General features: G+C 43.0%; 1 protein-coding gene across 3 annotated transcripts in view; it reads left to right on the top strand.

Moving 5' to 3' along the window:
* Positions 1-11940: 11940 nt before the first annotated feature.
* SPAG9 (sperm associated antigen 9) overlaps positions 11941-26433 on the top strand; it is a 136387-nt gene continuing 121894 nt past the window's right edge. For all 3 annotated transcript variants that reach the window (XM_081218298.1, XM_081218297.1, XM_081218296.1), the window contains exon 1: positions 11941-12439. In XM_081218298.1, coding sequence (XP_081074424.1) covers positions 12137-12439 — 303 coding nt within the window. In that variant the 5' untranslated portion in view covers positions 11941-12136. The remainder of the gene's footprint in view (positions 12440-26433) is intronic.

Here is a 26433-nt window from a genome sequence, read left to right as displayed (position 1 = left end):
TATTTTGTAGACATTTGTCATATGTAGGGCTCACTATAAGCAAGTTGTCCACATATTAGAGCAAGAGTCCTTCATCCAGTATTGTTTCTAAGATCTCCAGCCAACATCTCCCCAAACAAGGTAGGCGAATTCTTAAGTCCTTGAGGCAGGACGGTCCAACAATACTGTTGGACTACCTGTGTTTCTGGGTCCTGCCATTTAAAAGTAAACAGCTGCTGTGATTCTAATGCAATAGGAATGCAGAAAAAGAGCATCTTTTTTTTTTTTTTTTTTTTTTTTTTTTTTTAGCGGTACACGGGCCTCTCAATGTTGTGGCCTCTCCCGTTGCGGAGCACAGGCTCCGGACGCGCAGGCTCAGCGGCCATGGCTCACGGGCCCAGCCGCTCCGCGGCATGTGGGATCTTCCTGGACCGGGGTACGAACCCGTGTCCCCTGCATCAGCAGGCGGACTCTCAACCACTGCGCCACCAGGGAAGCCCCTGAAAAAGAGCATCTTTTAAGTCAAGGACTGAAAACCAGCCGTAGTCTCCCGGAATAGTTATGAGCAGAGTGTATGGATTAGGCACCACAGGGTGTAAGTTTTGGAGTATTTCAGTAATAGCCCTCAAATCCTGGACAAAGTGATACTCTGCTGAGTTTGGCCTTTTGACTGGGAGGATAGAGGTGTTATATGGAGACCTGCAAGGTTTTTTTTTTTTTTTTGCGGTACGCGGGCCTCTCACTGTTGTGGCCTCTCCTGCCGCGGAGCACAGGCTCCGGATGCGCAGGCCCAGCGGCCATGGCCCACGGGCCCAGCCGCTCCGCAGCACGTGGGATCCTCCCGGACCGGAGCACGAACCCGCGTTCCCTGCATCGGCAGGCGGACTCTCGACCACTGCGCCACCAGGGAAGCCCTGCCCAATGATTTTAAGATCACAAATCTAGTGAACAGGATCTTGAAACTCACCTATTCCAACTCCCATCTTGTGTTTCCCTTGACTGCATCCTTGCCATTTGCTGCCAAAACTGGGCTTGAACAACTCCAGTGCTGGGGACTCCACTATTTCCCAAGATCCCCCTGACTATTTTAGACAACTCTCACTCATTAAAAAAAAAAAAATTTTTTTTTTAATTTTAGCTTTATTAAGCGTTTAAAATAAAGATCTTGGGCTTCCCTGGTGGCGCAGTGATTAAGAATCCACCTGCCAACGCAGGGGACACAGGTTCGAGCCCTGGTCTGGGAAGATGCCACGTGCCGCGGAGGAACTAAGCCCTTGTGCCACAACTACCGAGCCTGCTCTCTAGAGCCTGTGCACCACAACTACTGAAGCCTGAGCGCCTAGAGCCCGTGCTCTAGGCACGTGGGCTCTAGAAGCCACCGCTATTATCCCTTTGATAATAGCTTCATAAGAGAAGCCACCGCAATGAGAAGCCCGCACACTGCAACAAAGGGTAGCCCCCTCTCGCTGCAACTATAGAAAGCCCGTGTGCAGCAACAAAGACCCAACACAGCCAAAAATAATAAATTTAAAATTTTTTTAAAATAAATAAATAAAGATCTTATCTTGAGAAAAAAAGTACCTCCTTGTAGCCTTGATTATAAGCTGCCCTCTAGTCCTCCCCCTACATGACCTGCTATTTCAAGACGGCTCCATAATCTCCTTGGAGGCCCTCTTAAATAGGGTAATCATGTCCAGTTACTTCAAGCATTCTTCTCATGTCCACACTTCAAGTCCCATTTCCAAGCAGACCACTTGCCCCAGAGTGTACCTGGCATTTGTAGTTTTCAAGGGATAATATCATCTTGCATAAACCTTAAGAAGAAAATGCAAAATCCTTCTGAGAATGGAGACACTGCTTCAGACATGCTAGGTGTGATTTTTGAAACAGTGACTTGTAGTAAGAAGAGATCTCCATAGGAGAGGGAGGTGGGCTTGGCTCATTGCTAATAAATTCTATATCGATTAATAATCTTAGCTTACATGTATTGAACGTTTATGTGCCGGGCGTTATTCCAGGTGCTTTATGTTTACTGTGTCATCGAATCCACATAATAACCCTATGAGATGGGTCCTCTTATTCTCAACCTCATTTTATTTTTATTTATTTATTTATTTATTTATTTTTTTTGCGGTACGTGGGCCTCTCACTGCTGTGGCCTCTCCCGTTGCGGAGCACAGGCTCTGGACACGCAGGCTCAGCGGCCATGGCTCAGGGGCCCAGCCGCTCCGCGGCATGTGGGATCTTCCCGGACTGGGGCACGAACCCGTGCCCCCTGCATCGGCAGGCGGACTCTTAACCACTGCGCCACCCGGGAAGCCCTCATTTTATTTTTTATTTATTTTAAAAAAATATTTTATTTTATGTGGACCATTTTTAAAGTCTTTATTGAATTTGTTACAATATTGCTTCTGTTTTATGTTTTGGTTTTTTGGCCATGAGGCATGTGGGATCTTAGCTCCCTGACCAGGGATTGAACCCGCACCCTCTGCATTGGAAGGCAAAGTCTTAACCACTGGACCGCCAGAGAAGTTCTCTCAACCTCATTTTACAGCTGAGGAAACTGAGGTACAAAGAGTAACTTGCCCAAGTTGTCACAGTTAGTAAGTGGCAGAAGCACAGTTCAAACCCCAGCAACTAATTCCAGACCTCTTGTACTCCTCGGTCACTGTTGTTTACTACTTCATGCATGATTAAGATTTTGAATTTTAATATTTTTTACAAAGCATTAAAGAAAACATCCCTCTGAGTCTTGATTTCTGCTAATTTGATAGTGAACAACAGAATGTTATTCCCTTACACGCAACATATACTTTACATCAGCCCAGGATATGTCCTCTTCTTTTAGACCTATGATCTTATGTCAAACATATGATATTATTTGGCTTTTGACCTAAGAATTTGAAAAAAGGGAGGTCGAATGAGTCACTGAGCTAAGAGTCCAGAGCTCTAGATACTAATTCCAACACAGCCATAATTTTTTTACAGCCATAATTTTAAATGTAACTATGCCATGATTCCTCAATTGTAAAATGAGAGAATTGGACTCCACTCACTCTAAGGGACCTCCAAATGCTGAAATCTTGTGTCCAAAGGAATGACTTTCCCACCGGGAGTTTCCAGCACTGTGGCAGAAGGAAAGAACAAGTATATATCTAGAAAGAGGCAGACTCTCTGGTGCCTCTTGAGTCACACATATCAAACTGAAATGAACAAATGAGCATCTGTCCCCTGTTTCTGACGTGTAAAGCTGTCAATTGGCAATAGTTACTATGCTTAGTAACTGGCTCTGTTGCCCCTACTAAAAATAAGCCACTGGTGTTAGGGCTGAGTCATTTTCATACATGAATATGTGGAGGAAAAAAGTGACAAAGGTCATAAAGGAACTGTGGGTTATTTCCCTTCCAACCAGACACCACACCTTGTTCCCAAACAGTCCCTCTTTTTCTGTTTTATTTCAGATAAGCTGTATACCTTAAATAGAGAACATATTCAACAGTATGTTATTGTGTTTTCATTTGTTCATGTCCTGTTCAATGCTTGTACACTGGCCTCTTCCTTAGAGCTGGGTTTTGTACTTTTCTGAGGAATAGAGGTTGATGTTAACAATATTTGCAACTGAACTTTACAGTTTACAAAGTGATTACATATAAATAGTTTCTTTGGTCAGCCACCCCCTGGTGATGTGGCAACCTGAGGATAGGTTCCCAGCATCCTCTCCAGGTAGTAAAGTCTTATGGGGACAAGACCCATCCTGGGAAAAATTGTAAAGTAAGTTTGCCTTGTTTTAAGGTGGTCTTTCTCTTTAGTTTTGGGGGATTATTTCTCACCTTCTGGGCTCTCCATTCCCCACCCTCCGTTCCTGTGGCCCTTGCCCTCATTCTGCTTTCTGCTCAAAGTTTCTCACTTTTTCAGCCTTTGTCTCCTAGCTGTAAAATGGGAGGAAAGTTGGAGGAGGAAAACACTAAAGTTCTTTCTTAATCTAACTGCTTTTTCCAAATATGCCTTGCTAAGGAGCAATAACACACTCTAAAATTATCTCAGGATTCTTTCCCTTACTCAATAAAATTCCCCATTCCCTCAGGGTTGCTGGTTTCAACTAGCTATTTGGTGGAAAACAGTTGACTAAACAAAATATAAAGGGTGAATATTGGATCATGTATTTCATAAAACAATTCTTCCTGGGAGTATTATCCACAAACAGGACTTAAGTACATTCATAAATTAATGACTTAGAAAGGTTTGTCCAGCTACCGTCTTTCTTTGTGATCCAGTCAGAAGCACCTGAAACCAAAAATGTCCAAAATGAACTTATTTTATTTTAAAAAGCTACTTTTCTGACAGCTACTCACCTGAGTCTGCCTGCTCTCCCTTTGAGAGTGTACTATCACTTAATAAATCCTGGCCGTGCTTTCTCGAGGAAAAACAAAACAAAACAAAACAAAACTACTTTCCTTCTTGAATTAACTCTCTCTCTCTCTCTTTTTTTGCCTGCACCAGGCGGCTTGTGGGATGTTAGTTCCTGACCAGGGATTGAACCTGGGCCCTTGGCAGTGAAAGCTCTGTGTCCTGACCACTGGACGGCCAGGGAATTCCCCTGAATTAGCTCTCTTGATTGGTGATACCACCATTTACCCATTTGCCCAGACCAGAAACCTGTGGGTCCCTTTCTATGATCCTCTAAATCTACCAAGTTCTGTCCACTGGATTTCTAAAATATTTCTCACACCCATACCATTGCCATTGCCTTATCATAAAGGATGGAGAGGCAGGGAGGGAGATTAGGCAGATACAGATGGAATGCGAACAGCAAGATGTAAGTAAGACCAATTTAAGTGCATACACCAAGACATTAGTCTGGCAAACCAGACAAAGTTCTTGACCCCTACCCATAGCACTCTACCTCCACCACCACTTTTTAACATATCGGTAGCCTAGCCTGCAGGGCTCCCAAAATGTAGAGAAAATACCTCTGCTCACTATTAAGATTTAACTTGGAGTTGAAGTTGAGATGGAGGAAGAATATATGGGAAAAGGCCTCACATTTCAGACTGAAAGATTGGTAAGAGGGGGGCAAGGAGAACAGGAATAGAGAATAAAACTATTAGACAGGCATCCACAGTTTTGGAAGTCCAGGCTTTGTCCCAGAGAGTAGGAGAAATGTTGAATAAATGAAAATAACATTGAGGGCTCTACCCTCCTCTTATCTGGGGCTCAGGATGATGCTGCCTTGAAGACCACCCCATGTCAACCTAGGGAACAAGTACCTCAAGTTGGCTGTGTTGTGGACTTGGGTGGTGGGAAGCTCAGAGGTTTAGCTTTCTTTCTTTCTTTTTTTAGTTTTATTATTTATTTATTTATTTATTTAATTTATTTTTGGCTGCGTCGGATCTTAGTTGCAGTACCCAGGATCTTCGTTGAGGCATGCAGGATCTTTCATTGCAGTATGTGGGCTCTTCGTTTTAGTGCACGGGCTTCCCTCTAGTTGTGGTGCGTGGGCTCCAGGGCGCGTGGGTTCTGTAGTTGTGGTGTGTAGGTTCCAGAGCGTGTGGGGTCTGTAGTTTGCAGGAGGGGGGCTCTAGTTGAGGCATGTGAGCTCAGTAGTTGTGGCATGTGGGCTCAGTTGCCCCGCGGCAGTGTGGGATCCTAGCTCCCTGATCAGGGATCGAACCTGCGTAGCCTGCATTGCAAGGCAGACTCTTTATCACTGAACCACCAGGGAAGTCCCAGAGGTTTAGTTTCCTTAATCTGGCCTGGGAACTTGGGGTGGGGATGGGCGGTAGGCAGCAGGTAGCTCTGAGGTGAGGGCTGCAGGGAAGGCTACCATCATAGCCAGACCTCAGGGACGTCTCAGGTAACATCAGAGTCAAAGAAGGCCAAGTTAGATGGGGAGTGATGCCAAAAGAATGGACCCTGAGTTCCAGTAGTTCAAAACTTCAATCCTTTTTTTTTTTTTTTTTTGGCTTCACCTCATGGCATGTGGGATCTTAGTTCCTCGACCAGGGAGAGAATCTGCGCCCCCTGCAGTGGAAACATAGATTCTTAACCACTGGACCACCAGGGAAGTCCCTCAAAACTTCAACTTTGAAGGCCAGCTGGATATCTAGAGACTAGGCAAGCAAGGAACATTGCTTAGAGACCAGAGAAAAGAGCGAAGGTCACTTCTGGATCCAAAGACCCCATTCACCTTTATCTACCTTGATCAAGTGGCTGAAGAAATGCTTCTTCCCTATAATCTAAATACTCTAAAGGGGAGGACCAGTAAGGGGAGAGGTTAGCTGAAAAGTCTCATCATTCTTATCCAAGAGAGACTGCACATGACCTGAAGTTACTGTTTCAATAATCCCTTTAGACCAAGCTTTCCTTTGAACTTGGTCGATTCTGTGAGTGAGGTTTCAGAAAGTAGGCCAGATTAGGTTTAGACAAAACAAATAAATCATTTTTCTCTGCTTATCTGAATCTGTGAGTTAACTCCCAAGCCAATCCTCTGCTGAGATTACCTTCCCCTTGGCAAAATCTTCCAGGAGAACTTCACCTAAATAACCTCCAAACAGAGTTAACTATTCTTTCTTCTTTATCACTGCACTTTATACATATTTAGATTGTTGCACTTGTACAAGACTTATGCTTCCAGACCTGCCTCCTTCACTAGACTGCTTGTCTTGGGGGAAAATATTGTGCCTGACTCATCTCGACCTTGGCCTACCACCTTCAGCTTGGGCCTCACACAGGACCAGCATCTAATAGGCAACAAGTGCTGGCTGAATTGCACTGAGTTCTTAAAGATGGTGGATTTCAGGTGCAATGTTTTGGGTAATTAAGACCTTCCCCTCAAATCATACACACAAATTGATGGGAATTCAGAAAAATCAGACAGTTTCTTTTCATCTCCATTCCTTTCTCAGCATGACTGTTATGTATGTCAAAATTAATTTCTAAACTAGAATGGATTGGTAGTGTCATCCCCAGTGAAATCTGTTTAAAGACTCTTTTGGAAATGGGCTCTGGGTTTGTCTGATGTTTCCTAAAAATCTAATGTATACCTTTCTCATCTGTTTACCTAGGAGACTCAACTGAGGGGTGATGGGGTGGGTGAACAAAATTCAGGTTTCTTGCTGGTGAGTCTCACTGGATGATTACTTGCTCCAGACAAAGAGGGTCCCCTTGCACTCAATTCTTCTCCCACAGGACAATGATTTCCTGGATCACCTTACAGATTGTTGAATATTAACCATGTGATATCTTAGAAATGGGATTTTCTGGGTGGTTTTAAATTTCTTTGTGCTTTTCTGTATTTAGCCAATTTTCTATAGTGAGTATACATTTTGTCTATAATTGGGGGGAAAAATCCAACTAACCCACTATTTTGAAAATATGTCTTTTATTCCCAGAGTGAACTTCAGCTATAAAAAGTATACCGAGGGACTTCCCTGGTGGTCCAGTGGCTAAGACTCCACGCTACCAATGCAGGGGGCCCAGGTTTGATCCCTGGTCAGAGAACTAGATCCCACAGGAATGTTGCAACTAAGAGTTCACATGCTGCAACTAAAGATCCCACATGCTGTAACTAAGGAGCCCACGAGCCACAACTAAGACCCAGTGTGGCCAAAATAAATAAATAATAAATAAATAAATATTTTTAAAAAAGTATACTGAGAGGTGGGTGATGGGCCTTCTTTTCCAATCCTTCCACCAACCCAGGTCAGAAGGAGGTGGAGAGAAAATAGACCTGATCACAAATATGACCAACAGACCTTGGTCGCATCGAAAACAGACTCTATAATGGAATTCTTGGTTCAGCCAAATGTTCAGCCTCCGCATTTTAGAGGCATTTCTGGTAGTCCGATGTTCTGGATGGGGGGTTGGAGGGTGGGGGAGGGTGCTACAAGGGAATAGGCCTTCTTGCAACTTCAACCTGGACAGATTTAGCCATCTTATCCTGACACCTTAAAAGGCTTTGAAAGGAAAAACTGAGGGCTCAGAAAAGTCCTCTGGCACTTTTCAAGAGCCCTGAATTCCATAGTTGGACTGCCTCACCGAGCACGTTCTAATTTGTAAGGGGTGATAAATCACTTATTTCACATTGCCATAGATGGAGGGTTTTGTGCACTAGTAGTCCTCTTTTCTCTTCCTCTTCCAGTGACCCACTCTCCCCATGTGGGAAAATGTAGTTTGTGAAACCAGAGAAGTTGAGTTACATAGAAACAACTGTAAAAGTTCCAGAAGTCTTGGGCTTCCCTGGTGGCGCAGTGGTTGAGAGTCCGCCTGCCGATGCAGGGGACATGGGTTCGTTCCCCGGGTCTGGGAATATCCCACATCCCGCGGAGCGGCTGGGCCCGTGAGCCGTGGCCGCTGGGCCTGTGCGTCCGGAGCCTGTTCCCCACAATGGGAGAGGCCACAACAGTGAGAGGCCCGCGTACCGCAAAAAAAAAAAAAAAAAAAGTTCCAGAAGTCTAGACAAACAAGATCAGCAACTTTGCTCTTCCAGTGATTATAGTAATTGAGCTTAGGAAGAAACTCCTCCCTTCCTTCCCTCGTCAGCTCCTCCCCTCTGCTGCTCCCATTAGCGTCCTCACTATTTGTGCAAAGGCCAAAGAATCTCTTAAACTGGAATTTCCTTCCTTGTAGGAACCAAAAGTAAACATGTACTTTATTTTATTTTATTTTTTGGCAGTGCCGCACAGCACATATGGGATCTTAGTTCCCTGACTAGAGTTTGAATCCATGCCCCTGCAGTGGAAGCGTAGAGTTTTAACCAATAGACTGCCAGGGAAGTCCCGTAAACATTTACTCTAAATCCACACCATAACCTGTTTTCCTGAATGACTCTTAGTCTTTAACAATAATTTCAGCCCGTGGGGTTAGAGGTGGGTGCTGGAAATTTATCCAGGTGGTTGAGTATAGGAGGTAGTATTACTGCCTACAATGTTAGGAGTCGACTAAAGGGACTCAGTCTCAAGGCCCTCTCTCCCGTCTTTCACTCCCACCTACAAACCAGAATCATAGGATTTAAGAATTGCAAGAAGTCTTTACAGATTCTGTAACACACCTCTTCATCATACAGATGAAGAAGTTGAGGCTCACAGTCCTTATCACAGTGACTGGTACCCAGTAGGTATTCAGTAACCATTAGCCTTTTTTGTTTCTGGCCTAAGTTCTTCAAAATGACAAGTCCATACTAAGGGTATAAGGTTCCCAATTTAAAAACTGTTATCTTTACACTCTATCACACTAAGTTATGTGGTTCTATTGGGTTTACTAAAAGTCATTATAGCCATAAATTTAGTTTATAACTGCTTCATTGAGATACAATTCCCATAGCATATAATTCAACTATTTAAAGTGTACAATTTGATGACTTTTAGTATATTCAGAGTTGTTTATCTATCACCATAATCAATTTTAGAACCTTTTCATTAGCCCCAAAAGAAACCCATGCCCATTAGCATTCACTCTTATTTTCCCTTGTTCCTCCAGCCAACCCTAGGCAATGATTGATCTTTCATATGTGGTCCTTTGTGACTGGCTTCTTTTACTCAGTATATTTTCCAGGTTCATCCATGTTGTAGTATGTACTACATTTCTTTTCATTGCTGAATAATAAATATTCCTTTATATGCATACACCGTATTTTATTTAAGAGTTGATGGATATTTGGCAGAATTTTATTTTAAACAGATGTGATCACTGAGCTAGCAGAAGCCTAAAATCAATATAAATATGTATCTCATATATTTCTATCTTGAATTTATACCTAAAGAAGCATACTTACTATGAAGACTTTATTATAATCTCAGACCTGAAAGTCAACAGACATTTTTTCTCTAAACTTTCTGATGTGTATGAGAATACTGTGGAAAGAAAAAGTAAAGCCTTGGCCTAAGTCTTCCTGCTCCTCTGACTCCTAGGAAAATAGAGGTACATACATAGGTAGATTGCCCAAGTAAGCGCCCTCAGGAAGAGAAAAAAGAAGAGAAGAGAAAAGAAAAGAAAGATTCAGAGTAAGACTCTTCTGGTTTTCAAATGTGAGATTTAGAAAAGAAGGGGCATTTGGGGCACATACCTAACCAGCTGATAGGCGAAAGTAAGATCCAGACATATACACAAACAATATAAAGGTGACTGTAGGGTGAGGGTGAGAAAGGGGGACAGTACAGGCCACAAATTCAATCATGTCTGACCTCGTAAGGCTTAGTATTTTCATTTTTGTCTTTTTATACCTTGGCCCTTGCCCAACCTCCATAATGCTTTTGTGGGTCTCCATGGTATTTATGATCCTGGGAGGTAGCTGATTCCCGCAGTGAACCCTTCTTTATCCAAATCTTGCCTTCCTCGGCCCTATTCTTAGAGGAGTTGAGGCCACAGTACTCCTGAGTCACCTACTGCAGAGATAAGGGGCTTTTGGGAGTGTCTTCTGCCCCATTTGCAGAGGCTATGATGCCAAAAGCACAGCTTCTCTATACATCGGTGCTGAATCAAATCTCGGAGACAGAGTTTTGGGTGAAGTAGAAAAGGATAGTTTTATTACTTTGCCAGGCAAAGGGGGACACAACGGGCTCCTGCCTGGAAAAACTGTGTCCTAACTTAGAGACAATAGTGAGAAGTTTTATAGTAATGTTTCAAAGAGTGCGTGATCAGCTCGTGGACATTCTTCTGATGGGTTGGTGGTGAGGTAAGTAGGAATCAGCATCATCAACCTTCAGGTTCCAACTGGTTTGGGGTCTAAATGCTTGTGGGCAACATACCATCGTTAACTTCTCACACCTGGAGGCGGTTTCAGTATCTGCAAAACAGCTCAAAGATATTGTTGTGTGTATCCCTTGATGGGTAACCAGGACCTTGCCCCAGGGCTCCACTACTGTTTCTCTCTTGTATTGATGAATCCCCTCCTTTTCCTAATTAACAGCTGCTTGAAACTACCCATTGGAACTCAGGGAAGATCTTGGAGGCTAAATGAAGCCTGTTTCCTGTAATCAAAGAAATGGGGGACACAGAAAGAGTTTTGTGCCCAGGAGCCCCAGAGGGCCCCCCTCGGTATCAGCTAGAAGAGAGCACCAGGAAGTGATCCTTGACTCAGCCCGCCTGAGGTTTGGGTGTTGTCATTCCCCACACATAATTCTCTCGCAGGCGGCTGAGACCTCACGTACTATCGGACTTAATCACCCCAGTGACTCCACCTCTTTCCTCCTTACTCCCCAACCCATCAGCCTGCCCTGCTTCAAGATTAGAGGAAAGGAGGGTGGCTGGAGCCAGGAAATGCCACTCTCCCAAGTTGGCCAGAGGAAGCAGAGAAACCCGTGTTTGCCAAAGCACAGGATGTGGCGTTCGTTTTACCCTTCTACAGAATGCTTTGCACGGCCTCTGTTTAAGGCTATCCATACTGTCTTTAACCCCAAAATAATTCTATCCTATTCAAGACCACCTTATCACTGAGGCAAACCTTGTCCCAGTTAAGGTTGCTTTCCCTTCCCATCTGTTTTCCGCTCCTCTGAGTACGGAATTCTCAATCACAATTGGTTTGAGTCCCTGATCAGCCTCCTTCCTGTTCTCGCTGCGTGACCTTGAGTGAACCATAACTTCTCCGGGCCTAGTTTCCTTGTCTGTGAAACGAAGGCCAAACGTCTACCGCACCAAACATCCTTGTGGTGAGGAACAAATGTGAAAGCCCTTTGTGAGCTGTAAAAAGTAATAAAATTTTGGCGATTCTGGACTGCTAGTCACTCTTCCAGAACCCCTCCCTTTCCACTGGGGTTCGCCAGGGGCGGGCACTTCTCACCACCCTCCTCTCGCAGTCTTTCCTATTGGCTTACGCAACGACGTCGCGGCGCCGAGTGTTGACGCCACGCCGCCTCCGCCGGCGAAGGGTGACGCATTGGTCCCGCCCCCGGCCGCGCCTGGCCTCCCGCGGGGCCCCGCCCTACAGGCCGACGCGGCGCGGATCCCGCCCCACGGGTGACGTGTGGCGCGCGCGGCTTAGCCGCCCCGGCAGTTGGTGCAGCGGCGGTAGGGCTGAGTGCGCTCGCTTCACCCCTCCCCTCCTCCGTCCCGGGCCCCCACCCAGCCGGGCCCAGCCGCAGCCCCAGCCCCAGCGGCCCGTCCCGTGCGGGCCCTTGTCGTCCCCTCAGCCGGCGACGCCCCGGACCGGCCGCCCGCCACCATGGAGCTGGAGGACGGTGTGGTGTACCAGGAGGAGCCCGGCGGCTCCGGGGCCGTGATGTCGGAGCGGGTGTCCGGCCTGGCCGGCTCCATCTACCGCGAGTTCGAGCGGCTCATCGGGCGCTACGACGAGGAGGTGGTCAAGGAGCTGATGCCACTGGTGGTGGCCGTGCTGGAGAACCTGGACTCGGTGTTCGCGCAGGACCAGGAGCACCAGGTGGAGCTGGAGCTGCTGCGGGACGACAACGAGCAGCTCATCACCCAGTACGAGCGAGAGAAGGCGCTGCGCAAGCACGCCGAGGAGGTGAGGGCCGGCCCGGCTGGGAGTGCGAGGGCCCGGCCCGAGGGCGGGCCGGGGGCCGGGGGTCGCGGTCCGTCTCAGGATGGGAGACGCGCCGGCCTCCTGGAGGCAGGCCTGAGGCCGAGGCCAGCCGGACCGAGCCCGGCGGCCGCGAGGTCCCGGCACCCCCAGCCGGCGTTGGACGCCCAGGCAGGCTAGTGAGTGTCCAGGAGAAGAGAGTGAGATGGGGGAAGCAAGGCCCGGGGAGGAAGCCACAGCCTGGCCTGAGGACACCTGAGATTGGCTGAGAGCGGAGATTTTAGGGTGTCTGCTTGCCTCTTGTAGTTTAGGGAAGTTTCCGACCACCGTGGGATAGTCAGATGGCGGTTCAAACTTTTACCACGTTGTGGGGGGGGCGCATTTAAACACTACTGCCCTGGATATGTAACTTCCGCTGGTTCCAGCACCTTTCCTGGGGGTTGCTGCTTTGGGAAGTTAGAGATCTCCCTCTTTCGGCCAGTTCCTTGTTGACGTTTTAACCCTATTGAGAAAGAGGTTTTATTTTATGTTTTAAGTGCCTTGGTTGACACTTTGTCAACAGTTAGATGTTGTATAACAATACTCTGTAAATATGGAGAGTATACAATTTTATTTTATTGGTATCCCACATCAAAGCTTTCTTCCTTGTCAGGTGGTAACCTTGGACAGTTCCCTTTAAAAACCCTTTGTTTATTTATAAAGAGGACGGGAACGGGGTGAGGGGCAGGTTGAGGAGGTGTGGGTGACAGTTGGCAAGCCTTTTCAAAGACTACGGTTTACAGGTGCTCTTGGCCAGCTTTTAACTTTAGTGCCTCAGCAGTGTGACCTCGGTGCCCTAACCTTGAGTCTGTGAACCTTTTGCAGCTCTGGAGTGCAAGTGATAGGTCTTTGACTTTTTGAGACAGTGGAGGATTTTAGCTTTCAGGATGTGTAGGCATTATTTCTGTGGAACTTACCTAATACAGGTGAAGTGTCCTATTCATCTTTGTTTCTTGAGCATCTAGCAAACCTGGTTAAACATATGGTGATTGAAGGAAGCTAAATACCTAATTATTGAAGGAACGACATGTTGTATTTCAAAAATACTTGAAAAGTTTTTTTTCTTTTTTAAAATACATTTATTTATTTTTGGCTGTGTTGGGTGTTTGTTGCTTCACGAGGGCTTTCCCTAGTTGTGGTGAGTGGGGGCTACTCTTCGTTGTGGTGCGCGGGGTTCTCATTGCCGTGGCTTCTTTTGTTGCGGGGCACAGGCTCTAGGTGCGCGGGCTTCAGTAGTTGTGGCACGCAGGCTCAGTAGTTGTGTCTCGCGGACTCTATAGAGTGCAGGCTCACTAGTTGTGGTGCGCAGGCTCACAAGTTGTGGCACACAGGCTTAGTTGCTCTGCGGCATGTGAGATCTTCCCCGACCAGGGCTCGAACCCGTGTCCCCTACATTGGCAGGCGGATTCTTAACCACCACGCCACCAGGGAAGCCCCAATACTTGAAAAGTTTTAAGGACGTGCAGCTCATTTCCTAAGACTAAGTAGTACCACCATTTAAACTTTTTGTCACTTACACCTTTGTACCAGGTCAAATAATTCTTTTTCTTTCCTTTCTTTTTAAAAATAAATTTATTTATTTATTTTTGGCTGCGTTGGGTCTTTGTTGCTGCGTGTGCAGGCTTTCTCTAGTTGCAGCGAGTGGGGGCTAGTCTTAGTTGCGGTGCGCGGGCTTATCATTGCGGTGGCTTCTTGCTGCAGAGCAGAGCTCTAGGTGTGCAGGCTTCAGTAGTTGTGGTGCACGGGCTCAGTAGTTGTGGCTTGCGGGCTCTAGAGCACAGGCTCAGTAGTAGTGGCACACGAGCTTATTTGTTCCGTGGCATGTGGGATCTTCCTGGACCAGGGATCGGACCCGTGTCCCCTGCGTTGGCAGGTGGATTCTTAACCACTGTGCCACCAGGGAAGTCCTTGTTTTTTTTTTTTTTCTTAAGCTTGACTGTATGATGATTTTTAGTTCTGATTTTGTGATCCATTTGTCTCAAAGGAATGCTATTGAATTTGCCAAACAGAATTGACTTTATTTCAAGAGTATTTCCAAGTATATAGGGAAGGAAGGGTTGGAAAAGAAAATCTAAGGATGGAATCAAAATTTCCACTGGTTTGTTAGCTGTTTACGGAACTGTTTATGGAACGGAGGTTATGTACTACTACTCCTGAGATGACTTGCCATGTCTTCATGCTCAGACAGGTCCTTGCCATTGTGTGGATGTAAATGGAAAGACTGTGGAATTAACCGAGTATACACACAGGTGAGGAACAGGCCCAGCATGACCTGTTACTGCAGATAAAAGAAATTACTCCTTTCAGCCTTAAACTCCTGTCAGTCCATGTAAACACAGGCAAAATGCCAGGGTCGCACGTGCCCAGGAAACCATCTGCCACAGGTTGCAGAATCAAAATAAAACTAAGCTGCTAGACTCTGGATTGTATATTAATTTCTTAAGTAAATGACTTCAAAAAAATAGATTATCCAATGACTTTCTTTGTAATTTATGCTTTTTCAAATATGTCTATAAATTTTCTATAATGAAACCTTTGGGCAAAGGGCCATGATCTGAGAATACAGAACACTGATGTAATGCTGAATGAGCCAACTTCCAGACCACAAATGTAAAACCATCTTGTTACCAGTTTTCATGTAAGATCATAAATGAAGTTTTACCCAAGTACTCAGAAATTCAGTCTCTCTTAGGCCAATAGGCAAAAATGATTCTGTGTTTAATTTTCTTTGAGTGTTTGTGGCCTTTAATACGAAGACTATTTCCATAAACAGTCTGGTATGACAGCAAAAATGCCTCAGGGTATTTACAGCAAGAATATTTGAAAGTATGGAAATTGACCATCACCAGAGAAAGTTAAGTAAATTCTGAGCACCTTTGTGAAAATTGAGGAGGATATGTAAATAATGAGGATGTTTTAGGAGGTGTGAAGTGCTTTAATCTCTTGCTTGGAGGAATTTTCAACAAGGAATCAGGAAGTTAATCTTTATTATAATGGTACTACTTAATTTGAATACCTTCTGTCTTTTTAATTGCTTATTTGAATTTGTTGTGTGGAGTTAGCCTGATGGTTTTGAGTCTATAAAAACAATCTGAAGGAGGGCTGATTTTAGATAGATTTGTAACCAGCTTCAAATGCTAATCAAGAAATCTGTCATTTTATAGCTCTCACCATTCTCCCCTTTGGGCTCCCTGCTCCAGCCATGTATATTTTTTCCATTCTTTAACCAAGTCCTGTCTGATGCCTTTGCCCATGCTGTTTCCTTGGCCTAGAGTGCTTTTCCCTCAGAACTTCACCCTGGCTAGCTCCTCACTTTTGGCTCAGCCTAGATTTCACTTCTGTTAGACTTTTCCTGTCTACTCTATCCAGAGTAAGCCTTGGGAATCTATGAACAATTTACCTGTAAATCAGTAATTTAAAAAAAATCTGGAGAGGGAATTCCTTGGCAGTCCAGTGGTTAGGACTCAGTGCTTTCACTGCTGGAGGCCGGGTTCAACACCTGGTTGGGGAACTAATCCCACAAGCTGAGTGGTGCAGACAAAAAAAAAAAAAAAATCTGGGGAAAGATGTTATTCTTGGGGAAGAATATATTAGTGTTTTTTATGTTTTTGTTTGTGTAAATTCTGATTCTTTTAAAATAGACATGATTTGAGTAAATAAAAAAAGAATTTACAATGTCATGTTAGTTTCAGATGTACAGCAAAGTGATTCAGTTATGCATAGGGAATTTAGTTTCAAAGCGAGAGTTTATTTAGCATGGTTGGGTAGAGGGAGATGGCACATAAACATGAAGGTGTGCCCTCTCCATCCTCCGTGCGTGGTAGAAGCATATATGACGAGAGAATATCTTCTCGGGGAAGAAGATGTTGTGATTATCTGATTTTATGACTGCTTTTCTGTGGCTTTTTGTCTGAAGAAGACTGGGGTGATTAAGTGCAGAGATGAGAGATATTACTGAGAATATTCTAATTAACTTTTCCCCAATGAATCACCACTTAAAGATGTAACAAAATGGATGTTTTATATTAAGACTTTAATCAGGTTGTTTTCTTTGGAAGTCTATGAACATGGGAGTGAGTGATAAGATTTGTGGGCAGGAAAGCAGGCATTGATATTGATTTTTTAAAATTGATGTTATAGTTCTCACTGATTCATAAAAATATTTTAATCAAAAGTTAAGGAAATTAATTTTGATTTGTTTGCAAAACAATTTACCATGAAAGTTCACTTCTTTAATAAACACTTAAAAAGGAATATTTGAAGTCTTCTCAATTTAGTTTTATGATTTTTTTTTTTTATCAAGACAGGAGTGAAGAGTAATTTTGAATACTTCAGCTTATATTTGTTGATGGTGGCTATTGAGGACTTAGGATGTTAAAAGTGGAAATTCCCTATTTGCTTCAACATTAAGTTTATTTTGTGTCTTTAGCACAGTTGTTATTTAAATTGGTAATTATGATGTTTATTCAGATTTTTAGCCTTAATTCTATTACTCTAGTGTCAAAGGAAATTTAATTCGCTATTAAGTAGATTATGGGGATTCCCTGGTGGTCCAGTGGTTACCAGTCTGAGCTGCCACTTCAGGGGTCATGGGTTCCATCCCTGTTCAGGAAACTAAGTGGAGCAGTAGGGGAAAAGAAGTTTGTTTATATGCACAGATGATCTGTTAGTAGGTCCATTAGTTGTTAACATTTGACATGAAGTTTTCAAACACTTTTAAAAAGTGAAGTCTCTCTGTGGCACCTGTTCAGTGTTTTTTTTTTTTTTTTTTAACATTTATTTAGGCCGTGCTGGGTCTTTGTCGCGGCACATGGGATATTCATTGCGGCTTGTGGGATCTTTAGTTGCAGCATGCAGGATCTTTTTTTAGTTGCGGCATGCAGGCTCCTAGTTGCAGCATGCATGTGGGGTTTAGTTTCCTGACCAGGGATTGAACCGTGGCCCCCTTCATTGGGAGCGTGGAGTCTTACCCACTGGACCCCAGGGAAGTCCCAGCATTTGTTTTAAATAGGCTAACTTGATTTTTTCTTTTGTGAAAATTTCACTTTATATATTTGCCACCATATTATTTTCCTTGAAACCAGTATCTTGTGGTATCTTCAGGGAATTAAAGATTTTTGGTCCAAAGATTGACTGAGGTGCTGACTTCATTTCTCTCTTGGTTCAGTTAGAGCAAGGGTCAGCAGCTTTTCAGAATGTTATGTTACCTCTTAATTTCTAAGTTTTAGAATGCTCAAAATACACTTTAGTGCTTCATTGATCTCTGTATGCCCAAATTATTTTGTATATAAAATGAGTACATTTTAAAACACATATTTTCATATTTTAAAAAATACCATTGTTTTTTCTTGCAGAACTATTTGAAATAAGCTTCACACTGCCCCTAGTCAGAGTAGATATGTCCTTGCGTCTAGTCAATCCCTACTTCCAGGCACTTTCTGAAATGAACAGTGTATTTGTTCTGTAGGGGAATGTGTGTACATTGGTGGGGGGGGGTGTTACCTTGTGAAATGGTAATCAGTTAGTTAACCATTGTTTAGCTATTAAGACAGATCTTACCCTTTACCTTTAGAGATTTCTGAATTTAAGTATCTAACTGAGATACATTATGTGTTCTTGGGATGGTGACATTCATATTTTACTTATTTAAAATCACAAAAGAGACTATCAGAATGGGTAAGGTACCAAGATAGATTAGTAGAGTAAGAACTACTTACTAGATTACTGTGGTATAAGCCATAGGTCACTGATCCAATTCGGTGCCTATGTTTGGTACATAAGTTTCTTGGACTCCTTAGCTTACCTTTAACTACACACTGCATACTTAAATTACATGGAACCTTTTGGTTCCCAGGAGAGCTAGTATTAGACTGTAGCCAAATACCTGTTCTTTTGTTCCCTTGACCAATGGTTGAGTTATTTTAAAAACACCTTTTTTTTTTTTTTTGCCCTGCTCAGCACTCATAATGAATATAGATGTTACCTAAGTAAATTACTAGGTTGAGATAAGAAATATCAGCATAGACCCAGTTTAGAAATGTATGCAATGTGTTTATTCAAAAAGCTGACATTTAGGGCTTCCCTGGTGGCGCAATGGTTGAGAGTCCGCCTGCCGATGCAGGGGACACAGGTTCGTGCCCCGGTCCGGGAAGATCCCACATGCCACGGAGCGGCTGGGCCCGTGAGCCATGGCCACTGAGCCTGCGCGTCCGGAGCCTGTGCTCCGCAACGGGAGAGGCCACAACAGTGAGAGGCCCGCGTACCGCAAAAAAAAAAAAAAAAAAAAGCTGACATTTAGAAATATATGTGTGTAGGGCTTCCCTGGTGGTGCAGTGGTTAAGAATCCGACTGTCAGTGCAGGGAACACGGGTTCGATCCCTGGTCCGGGGAGATCCCACATGCTGTGGAACAACTAAGCCTGTGTGCCACAACTGCTGAGCACGTGCTCTAGAGCCCACGAGCCACAACTACTGAGCCCACGTGCCACAACGACTGAAGCCTGCACGCCTAGAGCTGGCATGCTGCAACAAGGGAAGCCACCACAATGAGAAGCCTGTGCACTGCAACGAAGAGTAGCCCCTGCTCGCCGCAACTAGAGAAAGCCCGCACACAGCAATGAAGACCCAATGCAACCATAACTAAATAAATTTATATATATATAAAAAAATAAGTGTGTAAATTCTATACATTTTGAAGTTTTGGCCAGTGATATTTTGTTATTAGCTTCAGTACAAGTCTGTGGAATTCACTTAAGGATTCTGGTGTCTACATACAGCCTGAAAATGAGGGGATGGAAAAAGATATTCCATGCAAATGGAAATTAAAAGAAAGCTGGAGTAGGAATATTCATATCAGACAAAACAGACTTCACAATAAAGAATGTTGGGGCTTCCCTGGTGGCGCAGTGGTTGAGAGTCCGCCTGCCGATGCAGGGGATATGTGTTCGTGCCCTGGTCCGGGAAGATCCCACATGTCATGGAGCGGCTAGGCCCGTGAGCCATGGCCGCTGAGCCTGCGCGTCCGGAGCCTGTGCTCCGCAATGGGAGAGGCCACAACAGTGAGAGGCCCGCATACCGCAAAAAAAAAAAAAAAAAGAAAGAAAGAAAAAGAATGTTACAAGAAACATAGAAGGACACTTTGTAATAATCAAAGGATCAATCCAAGAATAAGATATAACAATTGTAAATATATATGCACCCAACATAGGAGCACCTCAGTATATAAGGCAAATGCTAACAGCAATAAAAGGAGAAATTGACAGAAACACAATAATAGGGGGGACTTTAATACCCCATTCTCATCAATGGACAGATCATCTAGACAGAAAATCAAGAAGGAAACACAGGCCTTAAATGACACATTAGACCAGATGGACTTAGCAGCCGAATACACTTTCTCCTCAAGTGCATACACAATGTTCTCCAGGATAGATCACATCTGGGGCCACAAATCAAGCCTCGGTAAATTTAAGAAAATTGAAATTATATCAAGCATCTTTTCTGACCACACGCTATGAGATTAGAAGTCAATTACAGGAGGGACTTCCCTGGTGGTCCAGTGGTTAAGAGTCTGCATTTCCAATGCAGGGGGCACGGGTTCCATCCCTGGTCGGGGAAACTAAGATCCCACATGCCGCATGACATGGCCAAAAGAAAAGAAGAAAAGAAAATCAATTACAGGAAAAAAACTGTTAAAAACACAAACACATGGAGGCTAAGCAATATGTTACTAAGCAACCAGTGGATCACTGAAGAAATCAAAGAGAAAATAAGAAAAAAATACCTACAGACAAATGATAATGAAAACATGATGGTCCAAAACCTCTGGGACACAGCAAAAGGAGTTCTAAGAGGGAAGTTGATAGCAGTACAATCTTACCTGAGGAAACAAGAAAAATCTCAAATAAACAACCTAACCTTACACCTAAAGCAACTAGAGAAAGAGGAACAAACAAAACCCAAAGTTAGTAGAAGAAAATAAATCGTAAAGTTTAGAACAGAAATAAATGAAAGAGACAAAGAAAACAATAGCAAAGGTCAATGAAACTAAAAGCTGGTTCTTTGAGAAGATAAACAAAATTGGTAAACCTTTAGCCAGACTCATCATGAAAAAAAGGGGACAGGGCTCAAATCAATAAAATTAGAAATGAAAAAGGAGCAGTTAAAACTGACACAAAGGAAATACAAGGCATCATAAGAGACTACAACAAGCAACTATCATGCCAATAAAATGGAAAACCTAGAAGAAATGGACAAATTCTTAGAAAAGCACAACCTTCCAAGACTGAACTTGGAAGAAATAGAAAATGTCAAAGACCATGCGTAAGTACTGAAATTGAAACAGTGGTTAAAAGACTTCCAACAAACAAAAGTCCAGGACCAGATGGCTTCACAGGGGAATTCTAGCAATCATTTAGGGAAGAGTTAACACCTACCCTTCTGAAACTCTTCCAGAAAATTGCAGAGGAAGGAATACTCCCAAGCTCATTGTATGAGGCCACCATCAGCCTGATACCAAAACCATAGAAGATATCACACACACAAAAAAAATTACAGGCCAATATCACTGATGAACATAGATGCAGAAGTCCTCAACAAAATACTAGCAAAGCAAAATTCAACAATACATTAAAAGGATCATCCACCATGATCAAGTGAGATTGATGCCAAGGATGCAAGGATTCTTCAGTATCCACAAATCAATCAGTGTGATATACCAGATTAACAAAGTGAAGAATAAAAAGCATATGATCATCTTAATTGATGCAGAAAAAGCTTTTGATAAAACCCAACACCCATGATAAAAGCTCTCCAGAAAGTGGGAATAGAGGGAACTTACTTCAACATAATAAAGGCTGTATATGACAAACCCACAGCTAACATCATTCTGCACTGTGAAAAGCTGAAATCATTCCCTCTAAGATTGGGAAACAATCCTATTTACCATCACATCAAAAAGAATGACAGGTTTTGGTAACTACAGATGTGATGGGAATAGGGAAAAATAAAGTATGGATAAAAATGGGTCCAGGCATCAGGAAGCTATGGTTTCTCAAGTAGCTGCTTTAGTCATTAAAGCCTAAATGTCCATTCTCTTAATCACACGTCTGAATTTCTAAAGTAGCAGTATTTTGATTCATCCCTCTTGTTAAGTGTGCTGATAGGATCGTCCCTTCAAAACCACAGACCCAAGGGCCAGGTTTTGGGCAGGGAGGCTCTTGCCTACCAGACCTGTGGAGACATCCCACTGCCCCCTCCACTGCCTTGCAGGGTAGGGTTTAGTAACATCAGACTAGACATCAGGACAGTAAATCCCAGGGGTAGTATGGTGATAACTCAGTTGGTTTACATTTCTAATAGAAGCCCATGTAATCTAAAATAAAACTGCCTATATCAAGTAAAAAAAAAAAGAATATAATTCCTAGGAATAACCCTACCTAAGGAGACAAAAGACCTCTACTCTGAAAACTATAAGGCACTGATGAAAGAAATCAGAGATGACACAAAGAGATGGAAGGATATACTGTGTTCTTGGGTTGGAAGAATCAGTATTGTCAAAAGGACTTTATTTCCCAAGGCAATCTGCAGATTCAGTGCAATCCCTATCAAATTACCAACGGCATATTTCACAGAACTAGAACAAAAAATTCTAAAATGTATATGGAAACAAAAAAGACCCTGAATAGCCAAAGCAATTCTGAGAAAGAAAAGTGGAGCTGGAGGAATCAGGGTCCCTGACTTCAGACTGTACTACAAAGCTACAGTAATCAAAACAGTATGGTACTGGCACAAAAACAGAAAAATAAATCAATGGAACAGGATAGAAAGCCTAGAAATAAACACATGCACCTATGGTCAATTAACCTATGACAAAGGAGGCAAGAATATACAATAGAGAAAAGGCAGTCTCTTCAATAAATGATGCTGGGAAAACTAGACGGCTACATGTAAAAATATGAAATTAGAACACTCTCTAACACCATACACAAAAATAAACTTGAAATGGATCAAAGATCTAAATGTAAGGCTGGACAGTATAAAACTCTTAGAGGAAAACATAGGCAGAACACTCTTTGACATAAATCACAGCAATATCTTTTTTGATCCACCTCCTTGAGTAATGAAAATAAAAACAAAAATAAACAAATGGGATCTAATTAAACTTAAAAGCTTCTGTGCAGCAAAAGAAACCATAAACAAAACGAAAAGGCAACCCACAGAATGGGAGAAAATACTTGCAAACAAAGTGACCGACAAGGGTTACTACGACACAGTCAAGAAATACAGATCTAAATAGACAGTTCTCCAAAGAAGACGTACAGATGGCCAAAAAACACATGAAAAAATAGTCAACATTACTAATTATCAGAGAAGTGCAAATCAAAACTACAATGAGGTAACACCTCACAGCAGTCAGAATGGCCTTCATCAAAAATCGACAAACAATAAATGCTGGAGAGGGTGTGGAGAACAGGGTGCCCTCCTACACTGTTGGTGGGAATATAAATTGGTACAACCACAATGGAGAACGGTGTGGAGGTTCCTTAAAAAACTAAAATAAAACTGCCATATGATCTAGCAATCCCACTCCTGGGCATATATCTGGAGAAGACCATAATCTGAAAGGATACATGCACCCCCACATTCATTGCAGCACTGTTTACAATAGCCAAGACATGGAAGCAACCTAAATGTACATCAACAAAGGGCTGGGCAGAGAATATATGGTACATATATTCAGTGGAATATTAGCCTAAAAAAAGAACGAAATAATGCCATTTGCAGCAACATGGATGGATCTAGAGATTATCATACTAAGTGAAGTAAGTCAGACAAAGACAAATATATGATATTGCTTAAATGTGGAATCTAAAAGATGGTATAAATGAACTTATGTACAAAACAGAAATAGAGTCACGGATGCAGAAAACAAACTTATGGTTACCTGGGGGGGAAATGGGGAGAGTGATAAATTGGGAGTTTGGGATTGGCGTATACACACTACTATATATAAAATAGATAACTAATAAGGACTTACTGTGTAGCACAGGAAATTCTCTCTAATGACCTATATGAGAAAAGAATCTAAAAAAGAGTGGATATATGTATATGTACAACTGATTCACTTTGCTGTACAGCAGAAACTAGCACAACATTTTCAATCAACTGTACTCCAATAAAAATTAAAAGAAAAAATAATAAACAGTACATTTCAAGGGGAAAAAAAGAATTTTCATGTCTAGTAGTTTGGCATAGTTCTGCTGAAAACGTTTGAACTGAGCCATGGGAATTTACATGTTAATACAATAGAGAAGTTTCTAAGTTGAGGATTTAGAATTATTATTGGGAACTTTAAAAATACCATTTTTATTTTTTAAGAGGAAGGTGGTGAATTAACATTTTTGAGTACCTGCTCTGTATCATGTACTCTGCTACATACTTTATTTTATTTTATTTTATTTTATTATTTTTTTTTGTGGTACGCAGGCCTCTCACTGTTGTGGCCTCTCCCATTGTGGAGCACAGGCTCCGGACTCGCAGGCTCAGTGGCCATGGCTCACGGGCCCATCCACTCCGTGGCATGTGGGATCTTCCCGGACCGGGGCACGAACCCATGTCCTGCATCAGCAGGCGGACTCTCAACCATTGCGCCACCAGGGAAGCCCCATACTTTATTTTATTATTATTATTTATTATTTATTTTGTGGCTGCGTTGGTTCTTCGTTGCTGCATGAAGGCTTTCTCTAGTTGTGGTGAGCAGGGCCTACTCTTCGTTGCGGAGCACGGGCTTCTCATTGTGGTGGCTTCTCTTGTTGTGGAGTACGGGCTCTAGGCGCATGGGCTCAGTAGTTGTGGTGCGTGGGCTCAGTAGTTGTGGCTCACAGGCTCAGTAGTTGCGGTGCACCAGCCCTAGAGTGGGCAGGCCTCAGTAGTTGCAGCGTGTGGGCTCAGTAGTTCTGGTGCATATGCTACAGTAGTTGTGGTGCATGGGCTCAGTAGTTGTGGCTCGTGGGCTCTAGAGCTCAGGCTCAGTAGTTACGGCGTACGGGCTTAGTTGCTCCGTGGCATGTGGGATCTTCCTGGACTGGGGATCGAATCCATGTCCCTTGCATTGGCAGGTGGATTCTTAACCACTGCACCACCAGGGTATTCCCCCCCTTTTATTTTTGAGGTCAGTAAACATTTTCAGTAAACCACCCCCAGCTTTTTATTAGGAAAATTTTCAAAAATACAGAAAAATGAAAAGTTTGTTTTTTATCTATATGTTTGTTACCTGGATTCAGTCGTTCTTTTATTTATCTACCTACACACCACATACATACGACAAAATATATATATACATATGCATATTTTTAAATTGCTGAGCCATTTCAAAGTAAATTGCAGATGTTATGACACATCACCCTTCGGTACTTAAAGTACTTATCCTAAAAATGAAAGCATTGTACCATATAACCACAATTTTATTTACATAGGAGAACATTTTTTAATATCTGATATTCCATTTGAATTAATGTTTAGGAACAGAGTACATGTCAGTTATAGAGGTAAGTTAAGATTTTTATAGTGAACTAATGTCACTCATCTGGAAGGAAGGAATGATTGCAGTTTAGCTACTTTTTTGTAAGAAATTTAAATCTGAGATTTATAAAACAAAATTGGTTAAAAATTTTTATTTAAGATTATAGTATAAAAATACCATGGATTATTTTTCCCCTTTGAAATTTAGAGATGCAGAAATTGAGAAACTACCCTACATTTAATGTTTTCTCTAGTAGCTTTTTTTACCTTGTTTCTGACTGCTTACCTGCTCCACTAGGATTTATAGAGCCTGAGAAGAATGTTTGCCTTGTAATTTGAGGTCCTGCTGATTGGATTCTCCACAGGGGATGGGTCTAGGGTTTTTGTGATTCTGGATTCTGTTCTTGTCCTTTAAAATGCATTTTCACTTGCTTTTCCTGCAGGTATTTTTTTAATGGCTGGGCAGAAACTCCATGATCTTCTAGTTCTTTCCTACCCCGTTCCCATAGGTAGATAAACAGGAGACATGAAAAATCAGAAAGAACAAATATATATTGAGCCAGGCACTGTTCTAGACTCTGAGAATGTGGCCACAAACAGATCAGACAAGTAAGGTAGCCCTTGCCTTCTTAGAGTTTATATTGTAATAAAGAATAAACAAACCAGTTAATTACAGATTGTAATAGGTGTTACACGGGAAATAAAAAAGGTGAGGTGATGGGCTTCCCTGGTGGCGCAGTGGTTGAGAGTCCGCCTGCCGATGCAGGGGACACGGGTTTGTGCCCCAGTCCGGGAGGATCCCACATGCCGCGGAGCGGCTGGGCCCGTGAGCCATGGCCGCTGAGCCTGCGCGTCCAGAGCCTGTGCTCCGCAATGGGAGAGGCCACAGCAGTGAGAGGCCCAAGGTACCGCAAAAAAAAAAAAAAAAAAAAAAAGGTGAGGTGATACAGAGTAAAGAGGCAGGCACTTTAGATGGAACAAGCAAGTTTATAAAAGGGAAGCTGTCCATGCAGGAAATAATTCATCTCATTATTTTGATGTGAAGAGTAATTATTTAGATATGAAACTTTAGGTATAATAGAATTTCTCCTACTCATTCTTTTTTTTTCATTTTTATTTTTATTTTATTAGTTATTTATTTACTTTTGGCTGCATTGGGTCTTTGTTGCTGCATGCAGGCTTTCTCTAGTTGTGGCGAGCAGGAGCTACTCTGTTGTGGTGCACGGGCTTCTCATTGCGATGGCTTCTCTTGCTGTGGAGCACAGGCTCTAGGCGCGCGGGCTTCAGTAGTTGTGGCTTGCAGGCTCTAGAGCGCAAGCTCAGTAGTTATGGCGTGTGGGCTTAGTTGCTCTGCGGCGTGTGGGATCTTCCCAGACCAGGGATTGAACCCATGTCTCCTTCATTGGCGGGCGGATTCTT

This window comes from Mesoplodon bidens (genome assembly GCF_964165515.1).
Source record: "Mesoplodon bidens genome assembly, chromosome: 19".
Taxonomy (NCBI): Eukaryota; Metazoa; Chordata; class Mammalia; order Artiodactyla; family Ziphiidae; genus Mesoplodon; species Mesoplodon bidens.
Note: the sequence above shows the minus strand (reverse complement) of the source record. Positions and strands in the feature narration are given on the sequence as shown.